The sequence below is a fragment of the Sceloporus undulatus genome, chromosome 4 (assembly GCF_019175285.1).
Source record: "Sceloporus undulatus isolate JIND9_A2432 ecotype Alabama chromosome 4, SceUnd_v1.1, whole genome shotgun sequence".
Classification (NCBI taxonomy): Eukaryota; Metazoa; Chordata; class Lepidosauria; order Squamata; family Phrynosomatidae; genus Sceloporus; species Sceloporus undulatus.
This window is the reverse complement of record NC_056525.1, coordinates 75,703,156-75,721,960: the sequence shown is the minus strand read 5'-3', so window position 1 is coordinate 75,721,960 and position 18,805 is coordinate 75,703,156. Positions and strand designations below refer to the sequence as shown.

Here is an 18,805-nt window from a genome sequence, read left to right as displayed (position 1 = left end):
TGAGTGCCTACCATTCAAAATTTACCCGTAAACCAAGAGCAAAAACATTGCAGTAAAATTTGCCAGAATACTTTTCTATATTCTAACCCAAAGACCGAGTGAAAGGTTGGGGGAGGGGGGGAGATTGTTCTGAATTGTCATTTTCCCTCCTGATCGGGGGGGGGGGGGAGAAGAGGGACATTATAAACTTTGTCCCTCCCACACAAGTGAGGACCTGCATTTCTGTTTGTGACTAAACCATCAGAGGTTGGCCTTGCTATAATGTTGTCAACAGGAATTAATGGCAACTATCTTCAATTAAATGTGAGTTGATGCTGTACTGGCTTCCTGTTGTGAAGAGCACAGGGGAATGGAGGTACTGTATTTTCTTAGGATAAAATATGTCCTTAGCAGACAATTAATATACTTAATTTTGATCTATGTCTGTATGCACAAACCATGAGTTTGAAAGCTATAGAAAATCCTTTAGTTTGGTTCATTCTACAATTACTGTTTTTTAAAATAAAGTATGGTACAATGGCATAAAACCTGGGAAGAGAAAACAATAGAATGCTTTTCTGTCTCTTATAAATTTTAAGAGAATAAAGTAAGAAGAAGAACAAAAACATGCAAATGAGTGAAGCATATCAGAAACCAACTAGATATTTGGCATAAAAGTTTTGTAGTATACCTGAAAGTAATGCCAAAATAGCTGGATCACATGAACAGCCTAAAAGGTCAAATGATGCCTTTATAAAATTCCTCAATATTAGAAAAAGGTCATGCTGTTCCATACACTCTTGAAATTCTTTGGGGCAATTCTAGTAAATCTTCTTTAAAATTAATGATGGTTATGAATTTAGGCTGTATTCAAATATGAATATTCCAACTCTCAAATTATAGTATTAGATGGCATGCCTCATACAAGATTGAAAATGTGTGCAAGGCTAAGTTTGGCTTTCTGTATTAGCATAGTTACAGTATCATATGTGACAGAATGTGATATGCCTCTTTTTTAATTATATCTTTTCTAGGAAAGGTGGCAACAATAAATTAATAAAAATTTATCATCGGGATGGAAAATACGGTTTTTCTGATCCATTGACATTTAATTCTGTTGTGGAGCTAATTAACCACTATCACCATGAGTCTCTTGCTCAGTATAATCCTAAACTTGATGTGAAGTTGATGTATCCTGTATCCAGATACCAGCAGGTAGTTTTCCAGGAATCTAGTATTGTCATTAAATGCTGTTTTTATAGTACTTTCATAAACTATTTTTCTAGAGACAAGAATTTGAATGTGAGCACTAATCTCAAAACTGCCATTAAAACAAAGATTTTCCAGGTAAAACAGACTCCTTATTTGGCTTTTTTCCCTTTAAATTTAATCCTGTTATGGTCATTCACTGGCTTAATTGGTCACATATCTAACACTAAAAACAGCAAGTTAATGTTTCCATCTTAAAAATAATGTAAAACCAACTGTATAAAAGTAGCAACAGGGTGTATTAAGGAACTGACTAGAACCCTGCTTGGGTTTAATCTTCTACGTCTTGTTTGGGGCATACAGTTAAATTCAGTTTTTAGAAATCTGTATACAGATTGTACGCTTTGAGTTGCTGATCATTATCTTTCTGCTTCTTACTTACCATTAACTCTGTAACTTGGCATATTAACTGTTGTTACTTGGTATCTTCAGATCTCTGTGTGTGTATTTCAAGGAGAAAATTAAGAATATTGAAAGGCTGTCATGCTCTTTCTAAAAGAAATTTTGCAGATTAAGCATTTGATGTCAAGAGGTTAATGCTGTGTAACCAGCTGCAAATACTGGTTCACACAAAGGTTCAAAATCTAACTTAATGTCAAACATTTATACATATATCTCAAATAATTGGTACAGTCATTATTAAAATGCTGGACAAAGTGTGTTGGTGCATGTGTGGCCCCAGTGGAACAACATGAATGTTCAGATAGAAAGACTTTGTTCAGGATTAAGAAGATTAATGTAATACCTGTGTTCGATGTGCATTGTTATGCAGATCGAGCAGTACTTGAACCTTTCTTGTACACCAGTGTACCTATTTTCTGCTTTGATGTTTACAGGATCAGTTAGTAAAAGAAGATAATATTGATGCTGTAGGCAAAAAGCTTCAAGAGTACCACACTCAATATCAAGAGAAAAGCAAGGAGTATGACAGATTATATGAAGAATACACCAGAACATCACAGGTATGTTGCAGTTTACACTAGACTTTCATGATATCTTAGGCCCAAACAAGAATTAGGTAGCTTTCCCTAGTCCATAATTGGAGGTGAATCCTTGCTTATATGCCCCAACTTGCTGCTTCTACTGTACTAGAAATGGAGCAAAAACTAGAGGAAGGGGTTAAGAATACTCTTCTTGCTCACTTCCTCTATCTGCAGTATATGTTAAAGGGCAACACAAGTTTTGGAATGTGTTGCTGCCCTGACCAAGGTTTGGCTGAAGAGAATTATTACAGATTTAGAATGAAATCTTGGATGTCAGCCTAGCAGGAAGGCATTCTTCTGTTTTGGAATGCCTCAGAAGAAAGCATTGGGACTTTTCTAAATGGTAGCCCAGAAGAGGACTGGAAAATAAGCATATCTTTCTTCCTTTAAAATGTGAAAGTCTGACTTGGCCAAGCTGTTTTGGCTGCGTATTAATCTATAATTACTTCTTCATGAGATTTAGTGTTATATATGTATGAACAGAGCCAGAATCATGTACATTGTCTAAAACAAAAAGAACAGTGTCCACATGATCACTGGAAATGTTACTAGAATTCAAAGACATAGCCACTGCTGCCTTTGGGTTTCATAATGGAAGAAAGGTGGGGGAGATGTAGATAGATAGATAGATAGATAGATAGATAGATAGATAAGCAGGCGAAAAGGGATCTTGCAGCATCTCTGAGAGTAAATGAAAGAAAAGCTTTTATAGATGTAAGTCTACATCACCCTGATGAAGTAGACTTACCGGTAAATCTACGGCAGCTTACAGTGCCAACTTCTTCCTCTCATTTACTCTCAAAGAATATGCAAGATCCCTTTGCATAGAAATGTTACCACAAGAGTTAAACAGTATCCATATCTTAAATCGCTGGATGCATCTATTCTTTCATTTGAAATCTTGGCAAACAAGGGGTAATCAGCAGTTTCCCATCTCAGAGTTCTCTTCCTTTCCAAATAGAGGACTGAAGCTGAAGTTGCATCCTTATTCTCTGTCACTATGGCAGATCACACGGACTAGGGATAGTTCACCCAGTGATTCACTTTTTATGAGGTGAAAGGGGGAAATTGAAATACATAATAATCAATTATTCTTGTCAATTTAATTTCATTTTCTCAACATTGGAATCATAAAACTTAATTATTGACTCACATTTTATATATTGAAAACTCCAAATTGATTATCTGCTTTGTTTTATCCAAATAACAATAAATACATAGAAAGCTACTATAGTTTAGTATTTCCAATGGTTAATGATGATCTTTGAAACTGGCTTTTCTGTGCAGGAAATTCAGATGAAGAGAACAGCAATAGAAGCATTTAATGAGACAATTAAAATATTTGAAGAACAATGTCACACTCAAGAACGTTATAGCAAGGAGTACATTGAACGATTCCGAAGAGAAGGGAATGAAAAAGAAATTGAAAGGTAGGTTTTCAAAAATCTGACTCAAAACAAAATGTCAAAGTATACATTTTAGCCTAGTTTCATAAATAATATGCACTTTGTCAATACCAGTGCCATAGCAGTATCAGACATACATGATAGGAACTTGACAGAGAAACTGTGCAATACATCCAGATGATTTGTTGAATTTAAATAGCAGTTTGTCTTTGACAGTTTAGTCATTTAAGTAGTTTTTGCTAGATTAAGGAATATTGTTTATGTAGAGGCAGTAATATGAAATAATTACAAAGGCACACTTCCAAGCAGACCGAAGTTCAGACAAACCGTATCTGAAAAGGGATGTTAGAATCTGGATAGAATTGGGAAGGGTATTGGACAGAACAACTACACATGATGACTAAATGGAATTAAGTAAGGTGTAATATCAACAATGTAAAATATGCAGATGACACCATACTACTACCTGAAAACATCACAGACTAAGGAAGATCAAGGAGGGAAGTGCAAGGGCAGGCTTATTGTTGAACATAAAGAAAACAAAAATAATGACCAGAGAAAATTTACACATATTCAACCTAGACAATGAGGAAATAGAAATAGTAAAAGAATTTTCATACCTGGGATCAGAGTGGGAACTGCAGTCAAGAAATCATAAGAAGACTAAGAATGGGGAAGGCAGCTATGAAAGAACTAGAAATCTAAAGGTGTACAACTGAGCACGAAAGTTAGAATCATTTACAAGCCTTGACCCTATTACCATGTATGGATGTGAGAGCTGGACAGTTAAGAAAGCGGATAGGAAAAGAATTAATTCATTTGAGATGTGATGTTGGAGAAGAGTGCTGAGCATCCATGGACAGCCAAGAAGTCAAACAAATGGGTCCAAGAGCAGATCAAACCAGAAATCTCTCTGGAAGCCAAGATGATTAGACTGAGGCTGTCGCACTTTGGCCACATCATGAAGAGGCATGACTCACTGGAAAAAAATAATTCTAGGAAAAGTAGAGAGAAACAAAAAGAGAGGAAGGCCACATGCAAGATGGATGGACTCTATTAAGGATATCATGGGTACGAATTTGCAAGACCTGAGCAGAGCAGCGGAGCATAGGTAGTCTTGGAGATGTCTCATCTACAGAGTTGCCATGGGTCAATATCAACTTGGATAGCAACAACAAAACCATCTTTTGATACAAGATGCTAGGGACAACTAGTAGATGACCACATACCCTAATGTGGTTGGTTTGTTTGTTTGTTTGGTGAGAAACATTTGTGAGTGTCTCTGTTGACTTTGTTTTATAAAACAAGTGGAAGATTTGCTCATTTTAATTTAGTATGACACTCTGTTTCAGAAACAACTTAATCAATTTGTTAACTCTACAGTTCACTTTTTACCATGCTTCTGTTTGGTATCATTATGTTGCAGACTTGACTATGCCAGCCCACTGGACTCTAAGATTCCATAGCTTTATGTATACCTGACTACATAGCAGAGGTGCTAAGAAACTGCATTACTGAATTGTAAAGATGCATAATGGGACACTAGCAAGAATACCCAATGTGTGTTGGTACCTAGTGCACATCAGGACTGATGCAATGCGCATCAGTCCCACTCCTGGCTCTGCTGCATAGTAATGTAACAGCAGCTCTCTCCTAGATCTGGACATTACACAACACACAATTCTAATTCCCACATATATAAGTCCACTTAGGAAGATGTAAATCCCCAAAAGGGATCCGGCTGTCATTTTTATTTCTGTCCCTGTCCTTGAAATTATAGAAATGGAATTTTAGTAGAAATGTGTCGAACGTTGTATTGTTGATTGACCATGAAAACCCACTGGGTGACCTTGGGCAAGTCACACATTCTCAGCCCTCAGAAAACCCTGTGATAGGTTTGCCTTAGGGTCACTATGTCAAAAATAACTTGAAGGGACAGAGCAGCACAACAACAACAAACTACTATGGTCTTTATGCACTTCTAAAATGAACCATATTTAATACATATTTCCATTATAATCAGGTTTCATGCAGCTGCTTCTTTTGCACCTATGTGTTTATTTAATTAATCAAATAATAAAACAGTCTTGTTTCATGATGCTTTGGTCATTGTTGGAGACAGTTTGTTAAGGCTTAGCTGGATCTTGGGCCAGTCCAGCAAGAAACATGTTCTTCAATGGTTTCATTTAAAATCATTTAAAATCTATATGATTCTTAAATAATCAAACAATGTGTACTGTAAGATGGGTTCACTGTGATGACAGTGTGAAAGACAAGGGAACTCATGATGTATTTTTAAAAATGATTCCTTATAATAATCACCAACAAAATAAAATATGGCTATACAGTTGCTCCTCCTAACTTGCAGATCTGAGATCTGTGACCTCGATTATGCACTGAGGGGTCACCTCATTTGTTTCTAATGGCATGCACGCCTGGGCCGTGTACCCTATTCAAGCATATGCTTGAATACGCATGAGCCTCCATTTTGTGCAGGGGGTCCGGAATGGAGGACCAACTGTATTAATATTAAACCAGCAGGATCTGTACTAGGAAACAAGAAAGACAGTTGGATGCAACCAGCTCTGGAAAACTAAAAGAAATAATAAGGTGCAACATGTTAATGGGAGCCAGCATGGTGTAGTAGTTTGTTGGACCATGGCTGTAGAGACCAGAGTTCAATTCCCAACTCGGCCATGAAACCCACTGTGTGACCTTGGGCAAGTCACATGCTCTTGGCCTCAGAGGAAGGAAATGGCCGCCAGGCAAACAATAACACAAGATGTTAATAATGTGGACTTCTATTAATAAAACTGGGGAGAGTTTTCCACAACTAATTTGCTTGTCTGCCATGATTATTCACCATATACTTCTGAAGATGAAAGCACAGGAGCCTGGAAGACATTCGGCCCTTTTGTTCTTTCCCCTCCAATTAGCTGAAATCTGGATAACCCCAGCTAGAATTGTTTTAGATAGGCAGGGAAGTGTTCTTCTCATTTAAATTTTAACAAGTGAAACAAAGTGGCAGTCTCTGCACCAGTCATAAACTTGTACTGACTAGATTCTCATGTGCAACATCTAATACCTACTTTTCCAAGGTTGTCATTCTATCCTTCTGGTTCACTGATTAAGTATTGAGAGTTGGGAACATGATGCTTTTTAGCATGTTCACATGTGAATCTACTGATGTGGTTAACACAGTGCCTGTCACAATTGTTACGTGCTATATAGCTATAAATGAGCTCTGTTCATATGGAGCTTGTAATTTTGGTTTGGTGCATGTATGTATTATATTTATATTATATCCTGTTTTCCCCCCCAAAATTGGGGCTCAGCAACTCATAGGCCGTATACAGACAGGCTAAAATAAAGCTGCTTCGAGTCTCTTTGGAGGTATGGTGTTTCAATGATGTATGCATCCTAAGAGTCTGGAAGCTGCACCAAAGCTGCACTCCAGTCCTTACGACTGGAGCTTGGCTTTGGTGCGGCTTCTGGACTCTTAGGACACATGTATCATTTAAACAGCATACCTCCAAAGTGACTCGAATCAGCTTTATTTTGGCCTGTCTGTATCAGGCCATTGTTTAAAAGAACAAATGTACTGCTAACCTTTAAGAACATCATACATTGCTTTACAGAATTATGATAAATTATGAAAAATTAAAATCACGTCTGGGTGAGATTCATGACAGCAAGTTGCGACTGGAACAAGATTTGAAGAAGCAAGCCCTGGACAACCGGGAAATTGACAAGAAAATGAACAGTATCAAACCTGATCTTATCCAGCTGCGCAAAATCAGAGATCAGTATCTTGTGTAAGTTAGCATTTTCTGTATATTGACTAAGAGGTCCAAGCTATATGAGATACCATTATTGCAATTAGCAAGTTTTTGAAGGTTCAAAAATAAATAAATAGAAGATACTGTAGACCTGATGGGGAGCTCATAGGACTGGAGCCCTGTATTCCTGCCAGCATTAACCTGCTAATTGTACTAATGATATCTTGTCTAATTTGGACATCAAGCATAATAATGGAAGGAAATCTGGGCCTCTTGACATGGAAGAACATCTGGCAAGCCTGTTTAATACAGTAACTATAGTTTATTAATAACTCTTAATTCAAAATGTTCTCAATACAGTCTTTTTCTGGTTCCAAGTAAATGTTTTATTTCACTTTGAAGGCAGTGAAAGGCAGCCTATACAGAATCCATGTTGTTGAACAAGCCAAGTCAGACCAGAGAGCTAAGCTATGTCTTCATATGATTACATTACTTTTGGCCATAATACAGCGCACCCACGTCATATGCTGGCGCGCTTTACACAGACTTGAGCTTACGCGCTCAAGCCGCAGGGCGGAAGGGGCGGCGCGTCCCATTCAATTGAATGGGCGTGTGCACCTGTTGCTCCCCGCGCGCTGCTGTGCCGCCGTGCACGAGGCCCATTGTTTCCAATGGGGCTTGAGCATAGGCGGAATTCGCCTTACGCGGAGGGATCCGGAACGGATCCCCGCGTAAGGCGAGGGCCCGACTGTATTCTGAATTCATGGTTGGGACATCATTGATTGAATGCACTATTCCCACATTTGAGTGGAGTATAAAGAGAAAAGGGAATGTAGCCTTAGGTAGAGGTCCTATGTGAGCCATAGTCTCTTTTCTGAAGCAGCAAGATGCCACACAGTATATTCCCATTCACAACTAGATATGCTTTTGTATAACGTATTTATTTCTTCAGTAAGGGCAGTGCTGTAAAGAGAGGAATTATGCTTCAGGGTGTTCTGAGTGTCTTTTTCTGGGTGATCCCAACTTTTAGTGTTTCTTGTATCTCGTTGGCAGCTGGCTCAATCATAAAGGAGTGAGGCAAAAACGAATAAACGACTGGCTGGGAATCAAAAATGAAAACATTGATGAGTAAGTTTTTTTGAAATATGGATTACCAAATTGCATAAAAATGCACAACAGAAGTATAATCTCTGTAGTACACTAATGTAGCTTTCTTATGAATGTTTACTGTTTCCTTAAGCTAATGAGGATGGGTGGACTCCAGATTTAGCCACACCATACTAGATAGACTCACAAACCTTCCTAGAATTGGAGAACCTAAAGATAGTAGTGCACACACTGGTAACCTCAAGGCTGGACTTCTGTAATGTGCTACACATTGGGCTACCTTTGTACCAAGTCTGAAAACTGCTTCAGAATATGGCAGCCAGACTGATTATGGACACATCCAGGAGTAATCACATTGCACTGACCTTAAAAGCACTCCACTGGATGCCAATTAGTTTCTGGGCAAAGTACGAAGTTTTGGTTATTACCTTTAAAGTCCTGCATGATTTGGTTTCCTACAGGATTGTCTTCTACCGTACAATCTGCCCTGTATACTCAGGTCAACTGGGAAATGTTTGACCAACTGGCCAAGACTAGACTTGCAGCGGTTTCCCACAGTACCTTTTTGTTTGCTGCCCCCAGACTGGAATGACCTGTCAGAAGAGATAGGACATCTGAAAACGTTAACTGCACTTAAAACAGCATTAGAGAAATATCTCTTCCAGCAGGCCAGTCCAGTCAATTTTAAATAATGACTTTTTAATCTGTGTATGAACTTTTGCAAGTGTATTTTAGTGATTTTATAGTAACAACCAAACACTAGTTGATAACTGGCTCCATTTAAAGAAATTAATACAGTGTGCCCACATCATACCCGGGTGCACTTTACATGGCTTTCAGCATATGCTGAAAGCTGCACTGGGAGAAGAAATAATGGGCCTCGTGCCCGTGGTGCGCACGCACCACAGCACCATAGTGTGCATGGGCCCCATTCATTTAAGTGGGGCTCGAGCATAGGTAGAATTCCCTTTACGAGGGGGGAGGTCTGGAATGGCTCCCCCGCATAAAGGAAGGGCAGACTGTACTAGAGGTGATGTTAATATTAGTAATAATATATGTGCATTTTGGGGAAAGGTGGGGGGGGGGACAAACAGTAATGTGGTGTGAATGCAGGCCACTCTTTCCCCATGCCTGCTCTAGGGAGGTAAGAGTGATAATGTTGAGTGTACAGGTGACTTTTCAAAAAAATGTTTTGTTGCTAAGTTTCTGAGTGCATGAATTGCTTCATTCAAAATTCTTTAATTTTAATATAGGAAGATATTTTGCTTTAGAAAATAAGACTTTTTGTCTCTTCCTAGTACATACTTTACAAATGAAGAGGATGAAAGTCTGCCACATTATGATGAAAAGACTTGGTTTGTAGGAGATCTCAATCGTATCCAAGCAGAAGATTTGCTTTGTGGAAAACCTGATGGAGCATTTTTAATCCGAGAAAGTAGCAAGAAAGGCTGTTACGCTTGTTCTGTGGTGTAAGTAGAGATTCTTGCTTTACTGTTTTATCATGCAGAGGACAATGTATCTTAAAGTGAATAGACCAGTGACTCTCTCCTCCACCTTAGTTTCATAGTCCATAAATTTTTGTTGCTGTTTCCTAAATTAAGTCTCTTTCCACTCGCATTCTTAGGGTGGTCCTCTTGACAAAAGTACTCAAAGATCTCTTCAGTGAGCATATCCACCCAGTAAAAATAATTAACTACCCATGGGACAACTACTTCGAGTCATATTTTCTATTCTGGTTTTGCTACAAAATTAGTTAAATTTTACTAAGACATATATTATTTATGTGTTGATACCTATCTTATAAACTTTGATTACAGCGTCAAATTTAGCTATAGCGCAGTAGTGGAAAAATATTTTCATCTTTGTATCTTCAACAGTAGGGCTGAGAGAGATATTTGCATAAAAGTTAATCTCTCTGTCCTTCATTTTTGGTAGGTGAGGCTTTCAAGAAATGAAAGTTCTTACTAGTTAAATGCAAATCTGAAGTTTTATCTAAGCTTGCCATTTTGTTAGCCATTGTCTAACCTGGAGCATAAGAAGTGTAGTCCATAGTGTGTTGCTGGTTAATATCATGGCTGGTCAATGCTGTCAGTAATACCTTCACCTGTAAACTGACTTCTTTTTATGAAAGAAGTAAGATGAACTCTTTACAGGAACTAGATAATATGTACATTTCTCTGGATTAGTGTAGTAGCTTCATATTCAGTAAATGCTTTGTGGTGGATTTATTTTATCCATATGCATGATATTGACCTGGTACATACCTCCCTTTGCGGCGCCCTCATCACGTACGAGGGTTGCCTGGGGGGGCGGAGCGCCCACACGCCCCACAACCCTCACGTGACGAGGGCATAACAGCACTACGCAGCATTTATGTAACGAGTGTGCCAGTGGCACACTTGTTACGCCACCTCTGCAGGTGTAAAAAGAACCCACTTTTTGCAGTTTTTTTCCACCAGCGGGAAGCCATGCCATTTGGTGGCTGAGGCTTCCCTTCAGCAGAAAAATAGGCGCTGGCAGGCCACCCTTTTTGGGAGGTCTGTACTGCGCCATACTTATATTTGCTCAGTCCTAACCTTGAATTTTTACTACAAGTGTAGGCAACCATACTGAGGTGCATTGAACTACTGTATTCCAAATGGTTCAAGAGCCAGTTTTTCTTTTTAATGTTTTCAAAAAGTGTTGTTATTGTCGTTAGCATTAGCTTCAATCAGAAGTGAATGTAATCGAGATTAATCAGAGATGCAGGTTTTTTGTGTATGTTTTGATTAATAAATACTGCAATAAAATTGTCTGGCTCCACAGTTCTCTATTGTTCTACTGCCAGTCAGGTTGCATTTTTTAAAAAAATCTGCTAATTCACGTCCATGATGAAAGCAGCCTTCCGTAGCCTCCTCCATTCTCTCCTTTCTTCAGTGAATTGTTCTTCATTTCCCAAAACCCACAGATTTCCTCTTCACTCTTACTTTGAGATTAGCAACTGAGCTCTACAATCTTGCTAAATCTCCCAAGGCTTCATGGTCATTGAACACAGAGCCCTGGACTTTCAGTATTATGTTCTAGGAACTGAGACAGGAAGGTTACGAAGTCACTTCCTGACTCATTTCCTTGATTGTTAAGTCTGGTTTTCGCTGATGTTTGAAAAAGTAAATTGGGGTGGTGCTGTTAAGGTCTGCTGCTGCTTCAGGTGGTGATTTGCAGCTTTTTATGGATAATTTTTCACCACTGTCAAAATTAAAGTGGGAGGGGGACTTTGGGACAGCAACTGGAAGCATATGTAGCCTTCAGGCTGCCCTTTTCCCGCCTCTTCTTTTGTTGTCTTATACCTTATAGTATCAGAGTGATCTCTGATGTCATACCATAAACGTATTTTATATAAAAGCTGGAATAACTAAAACCAGATTCCCAAAGCAAACTAAAATATTATAGATTTCTTAACTAAAATAGTTCTAGATTGCTGAATTACAAGCAAACCTCTTGTGATCTATATGTTAATATAACATAACAGGTAGCACTTTCTTGTCAGAACAAAGAAAATGCTGATGTATCCCCCCACATAAGCACACAAGGAGGCTTGAAATTAGTTCTGTGTTAAAAATCTTGGGCTGAATATTTGGTAACTGATTTTATTTATCTGAGGGGGGGGGCTCAAAAGTTTTAATGTGCCTTTCTTCAGAGTGCCTAAGCAGAAGAGAATATGTAAACAACATAAGGTAAAATAACAACAAAATAAAGAATAGAAGATTATATATTAATGTATCTATTAAAAGAAACTTCCAGAAGAGTTAAATTACTTTAATATTTTTAATGCCATCTGTGAGATGGCAAGCCATTTTAAATCTAGAAATGATTATTTGTGCTTGACAGCTTATTGTGCTTTTTTGTCCATTGTTGAGAATTCAGTGCCTCATTGACTAATTCTCTGAGTTGACTATCTTTATTTTTCCTTTACAGAGCTGATGGCGAAGTTAAACACTGTGTGATTTACAGCACTCCTAGAGGTTATGGGTTTGCAGAGCCATATAACCTATATAGCACCCTTAAAGAATTAGTCCTTCATTACCAGCATACCTCCCTTGTCCAGCACAACGACTCCCTCAATGTCCGGCTTGCTTATCCTATCTACGCACAGATGTCCTCCCTCTGTAGATAAATTCTAGGAGGGTGAAATATAGGTGAAGTGTTGGTTGTCTTGGATTTATTTTCTACAGTTTTTACTAGAACCCAGAGGGCATTCTTTCTCCTTAGACTGCTTGTTTTGCACAAGAAGTGATTTGATGAATGTGAATTGGAGACCTAGCAGCAACAAGATAACAGCTTTGGGGTAGGTGCCCTGGTGCTACCTGAAGATCAGATGTGTTTTTATATAAGGAGATGCTGTCTCCAGTTCTCCCTATAAGGAACAAGTAAACTCTCAACATGCATACAAAAACACCTTGAAGCAAAACTGTGGAGAGAAGCATTTTTGCCAGGTGCCATCAGCGGAACTTCTACTTGGATTTTGTTTTTCTGAGGTATTGGTAATGTCTTTCAGTCTTAAACTCCAGGAAAATGGGGGAAAGTTCTCCGCTACAGCTTTTCCCTGTTAATTTTAGCAGCATTGCTGCAAATCAGACAAACTTAAAAATTGAGGGCTCATCTTGATGTAGCATGGTATTTGATGAGAGGAGACCAAAGGAATTATGGGGAGAGTTTCAGGTTCATATTTAAAAGGAATATCCTCAAAGAAATGTTGCTTTATATTTTACCAACAATTACAAAGTTTGGTTTCAACAGCACTACAGGTCTTCAAATAAGAGAAACCAAATTGAACCCACCAAAACTTCTCTCATTGCTGGATTGAGCACTTACCAGAAAATTGCATTTGCAATCGCACACTTGCCAAAACTTGAAGATAAAAATGTAAAAGCTAAAACTTTCTTGTGTAGTTTTCAAAACTTTAACCTGACCTGTTGCAACTGCACCACTTTTCCCGTGTTATTTTCAAACTACATTTTCTTTCTTCCAGGGATGTCATATTTTGTTTTTTAAAACATACTAAGCTTTGGAATGTAAACCAGAATGAAGCTGGCTCTTGGCATGCTTATAGGATGTTAAACATTTAATATTCTATTTTAAAACATTTTGTTTTGTTCTTTTTTTAAAAAAAAAAGTGCAATGGATTACTTCTCAGTGGCTTGCTAAACCAAAAAACAAAACAAAGCCCTACAAAAACTAAGTGCAGTCCACATTATTGAAACCGACTACAAAACTATATTTGTAACATATTTGGATTGCACACAAAACACTGTTTCCATTGCACAGGTTGTATACTTGCCCTTGGAATTCATTGTTGGTTTACAATAAGGCAAAATATTTGGGCATTGGAGTTCTGTGAGACCAGTCAAGATATAAATTGGTAGAATTTGTCAGTATGTAAACAGCTTTGCTTGGTCTTCATTTGCCATGTCAGATTCATCTGGATTATATGTAACATCAGATAATGAAGTTATAGTGAAAGGTGAGAACTGGATCCATTTGACTGTGACATAGTGCTCCTACAATGCTACTTTGACTTTTTTGTCACTACACATTTGCCCTTGTTGAATCTTTATTGTAATTACTAATGATGTTATGTAGAACACTTTCTTACACAAAGAAGGAAAAAATTAAGCAGATTCAGCATGAAGTCTTTCCTCTTTTTTTCTGGTGTAGTATTTGAAGTGCATGCCAGGGAGCTGGGACATGGATAATTTCTGGCTCCACCCTACCTTCAGTGCCACCTTGAACCCCTAGACTGTTAGACTAATGTTTACACAAAGCAGAATGCACTATAGAGGAGCATAAAAGTATTATGCAGAATATGGAATTGCTGAACAGAAAAATGATGACTCTTGAGCACTAATCAGCAGTTGAAGGGGCCAAACTAGTTTGCTTGACATGTCCCCAAAGCACTTCTGTTTTGCACTAATTTACCACCACTAAACCTGAGTGCTGACTAACCAATTTGCATCAACATCTTCTAAATTGAAATGGTGGTTATCAAACTACTCTAATATTTTTGAAAAAAGATACTGAATGACCTAATGTGCCACCTTCTCTTTGGCCCCTCTCTCCCCATGCCTAGATGTCCCACTTCCCCCTCATTCACCAGCAATATCTTATTTCATTAAGTGTTGCTCTGGTTTTTGCTATATTTTAGAGACAGCAGGGAGATCTTCCAGGGACATGACTAACTTGCACATTTAAATCTAATATCTACATATTGCCTAATATTCTCATTACACTGTCTTGCTTAGATTATAATGGTCTCTTTTCTAGGGACACCAGGTGTAAGTTGTTCAACTTTTAATGTACAACCAATGAAATAAACACATTAAAAATCTAAGACATCACTCTACAACATCCACTGCTTCAGATAACCTTGGCCTTTTTTTGCCCATATAAACTCTTTGACTAGACTCCTCTGCATGACTTATGCTGGTGATACCAGGACTTGTGCCAATGTAATTGCTTTTTCTGATGTTATGTAAAGAGGTATCTAATACGTCCTTACACAACAATGACAGAATGAGCAGTTGGCTGTACAGTGCCAAGGCACAGCTTAGCCCCTCCAGCTCCCTTGTGCCACCATCATCCACCTTCTTTTGCCCTCCTTTACCTTTGACCTCTGGGAACCTTGGTGTAAGTACACATGTGGAACTTCATGCTCTACCACACTGGTCCCCAAACTGTGCTCTTTAAGAGATTTTGGACTTTAGCTCCCAGAATCCCAGACTATTGGCCAACATGGCTGAGGTTTCTGGGAGCTGAAGCCCAAAGTCTCTTAAAGGGCACCGTTTGGGGACCACTGCTCTACCAGCTTCAGATAGGATCTTGCCCCTTAGCCTTAGCTTCTGTGTTTGTTACAAAACACCAATAAATTCAGAAATAAATGCTTCCTTTAAACTTCATATTTAACTTTCTGTACACTTATCTTCAAAAGCCTCCTTCCTGTAGTTTCTTTTAAATGCAAATATTCTAACATATTTGAGTTATGACAGTGTACCAATTAAATGTATATATGGTTTCCTTTTGGATGACTTCCTTTTCCATTTGGTTTAGGTAAATCAGTCATAGCTGCTGGTGGTGTCCATCTGATGTTCACATGCTTGTACTTGCCTCTTGTGTTAGTCTTTTTGGACACACTTGGCAAGTGAAAAATCATTTTGAAGGCAGCTCAAATACTAGCAAGTATCTTTTACTACCAACTGCATTCAGTTTCCCTCTACTTTTCACTTTTAGCTGACCTCAAGTGACCATATCCTTAATTCTCGTGGCTCAAATGACCTAGTTGTTAGGATTAGCCTTGTTAGTATCACCAACTTTCTTGGAGGCTAAAATAAATGCACAAGAGAAAATGGCAGAAGTTAAATGGATGGATGTGTAGGGCCAATGTTCAGAAAAGCACACTCTGTTCTTGAAGGCAATAGTATTAGGCTTTCTTTGGTAGCATATTAGTGTTGCTGTTTTTTTAATTTGATAGCTGTGAAATCATATGGATCTGAGTGACCCATCTATGTAGATCCCTCCCCAGTGTTACATGATATGGGGTTGAATGGGGTAAAATAGTGTCTTCTAATATTCATAGTTTATCTGAAATGTATTTTCAAGGACTGCAGATGATTCAGTATTTTGCTTTCTCCAAGTAGAACACTGCTTCTCCTTCTGCAGTTACTTTTGTAGTTGTGATGCACAATAGATCAACTAAGAATGAAAAATGATTGAACTGCCAGTCCTTTTGCTGACTCGTTTCTTTGCCAGTCACACTCCATAGGAACAAACACATATGTTTGATAAAATGTTCCCAAAATAATTGATGGTGATGGGTTACAGCATTGTTTTCTCTCACTTGCCCCCACCTTTTTTTAAAAAATTTTTACAAAACAGTACCTTAAATTTCTTATTTATTAGAATAAGAATAAATCCAATGGGTTCCTTTCTAGCCTATAAATCAGTGATCCATGTTAGGTATACATAAGGGCTTGGATATGCATGTTAGAGCTGATTGCTTCCCATCCCACATCACTGGTTCCTTGCACTGCATCAGAAACCACATGTTAAACCTGAGTCTCAGAGGTGACCTGTCAAGCAATTGAAGCTATTGCTAGAAGGAGTAAAACATTTTTAAAACTCTTGTGCAACCTTTGGGATTCTGGCCTCAAATGAAAAGGGCAAGGACTCAAAATATTTTAAGTTTATCTCTAGGTCCACCCACCAAGTCCATTTGCAGTCCTATCTATACAGAAATTGGCATGCACAATCCCTCCAATCCCAGCACTTTTCACTTACAACTGCAGGTGTTTCAAATAACATTAAGCATAAATGAAAACCATGCCAAACTGTTTTATACGTAACATTTCAAACACCAACCTGTCCAAGCTCAGGAACTGGGATAGGAGCAATTCTTCAGCCTGCTTCAGCACAGGCAGACAGTAGTCAGTAGGAGCAAAAGTTGAGACTTACTAGATTACTTAGACACATTTTTCTAAAAAAGATTGAAATGTGGGCACATCTAGTGATATATTTAAGGGCTCGCGTGGTTTGGGTCTATAATTATGCTGTTTGCTTGCTATGAAAAACCTTGACAACATTTACACTGACTTAGTGCTGTTTCTGTTCCCGTAGCAATTTTCCTGTTTTACTATCACATTTGCAAATGTAGAAAATCCCCTTTTTGGTACTTGAATTCTCTGTGTGTGTGTCTGTGTGATGTATAATTCATTCTAAAACGGAATAAAATCTAAAGTGGTATTCTGTGTGTGCACAGACATAAACACAGAATTGTTTGTGAGAGAAAAAGTGCAGAATTGGGCAAGCATTTCAGTGTATGTTGAAAGTTTTGTTTCATGTCCTTTTTTATTTGTACACATTTTGTGTTAACATGAATTCTTAAAGATCTGCTTTGTGGTTTGAGAATTTTCAAAATATTCCTGAAGTAAAGACTTACATTCAATGTTGGTTTGCCTTTTAAAATAGTTGTAGCTGACTAGCTTCTTGCTGATGGTGCAACAAGATTTAAGCATACTTTCCGATACAGCACTCTGTTTCTTCACTAAGAATCACCTTCCACCCCCAAACTTATATTCCAAAACGAACTGTTTTAAATTACCACCATGTAATTCGTTAGCATGTAAAGTTAGATTTTTAAACATGTTTTTTTCTTTCCTTGTTATTGTTATCCCTTCATTCATTATTCCCTGAACTCTTCTATTCCTGCCTAAGAGTTTCAGGGAATGCCCCCTCATCACAGTCTCGAAAGCCAGGAAATTCATTCCACATCTCAGTAGCAGACCCAATTCACTAAAGTCAGCACCAGCATGGGGAAATGCTCCCATTGTCCAGGCAGTAGAGGCCATATCTATCATGGCATCCACCTGCTGCTATGCTGTTTAGTGCAATATTTGCCATCTGAACTTGTTTTTGTTTTTGTTTTTTTTTTGTTATTTCAATTACTTGCCAGCTACAACCAGGGTGGCTCACCCTGGCTTTCTTTCCTGTCAACTGGGCATGGTTCCCACACATTCTTCTCCCTGTTCATGTCACACACACACACACACACACACACACACACCCCAATGCCACAGTGAGAGCAGGGTGGAGATGAAACAGCAAAAAGCAACAGCAAGAACAAATGAACAGCTTTGTTACAAAAGACGGGAATTCCATGCCATTCCTCAGTGCTATGGCATCTACCCTTCCATATGATGCAACTGCTAAAAAGAAAAGCCATTTCATATAACTGCCCCCCCCCCAACCCTGCAAGTCCAGATAGTCTCCATTAGTCACAAACCACAGTGAGGAATACTGAATGGTGGTATTTAATCTGTACTGCTTAACCCATGGATTCAATTCTCTAGGCCTGGCTGTATGCACAGAACTGCTCACTGCATGTCATGTATACCTTAATGCTCACAACACAACATTTTTGGCCCAAGCCATACAAGGCTGGGGAATTCCAGTTAAGCTTCTTCCTTTGTTATTCTCTTGACTTTAGTCACATACCACTACTTATGGTGCTGTTTGTTTTGTGGAGGAGAGCAGCTATACAGTTGTATGTGGCCTCTTTGGCTCTGCTGCAGCAAATACCAGTTTAGGGGTGTGATTAAGAATGGGTTTTGAGTAGGGCAGATGTTCAAGCAACCTCCTCTCCAAGCACTGCTCCTTTTGCATGATTTGGGGATCATGCATATGCTTTGAACTGAAAGCAGTACAGAGGACATCCAGTCATGGATAATCAATTTTATCTAAATTGGTCCTCAGC

General features: G+C 38.5%; 1 protein-coding gene across 4 annotated transcripts in view; it reads left to right on the top strand.

Moving 5' to 3' along the window:
• The window catches only part of LOC121928626 (phosphatidylinositol 3-kinase regulatory subunit gamma), a 345,443-nt gene extending 326,927 nt beyond the window's left edge, over positions 1 to 18,516 (top strand). For all 4 annotated transcript variants that reach the window (XM_042463572.1, XM_042463575.1, XM_042463573.1 and 1 more), the window contains 7 exons: positions 1,014 to 1,194; positions 2,085 to 2,210; positions 3,519 to 3,661; positions 7,276 to 7,452; positions 8,470 to 8,544; positions 9,822 to 9,992; positions 12,478 to 18,516. In XM_042463572.1, coding sequence (XP_042319506.1) covers positions 1,014 to 1,194; positions 2,085 to 2,210; positions 3,519 to 3,661; positions 7,276 to 7,452; positions 8,470 to 8,544; positions 9,822 to 9,992; positions 12,478 to 12,676 — 1,072 coding nt within the window. In that variant the 3' untranslated portion in view covers positions 12,677 to 18,516. The remainder of the gene's footprint in view (positions 1 to 1,013; positions 1,195 to 2,084; positions 2,211 to 3,518; positions 3,662 to 7,275; positions 7,453 to 8,469; positions 8,545 to 9,821; positions 9,993 to 12,477) is intronic.
• Positions 18,517 to 18,805: the final 289 nt, after the last annotated feature.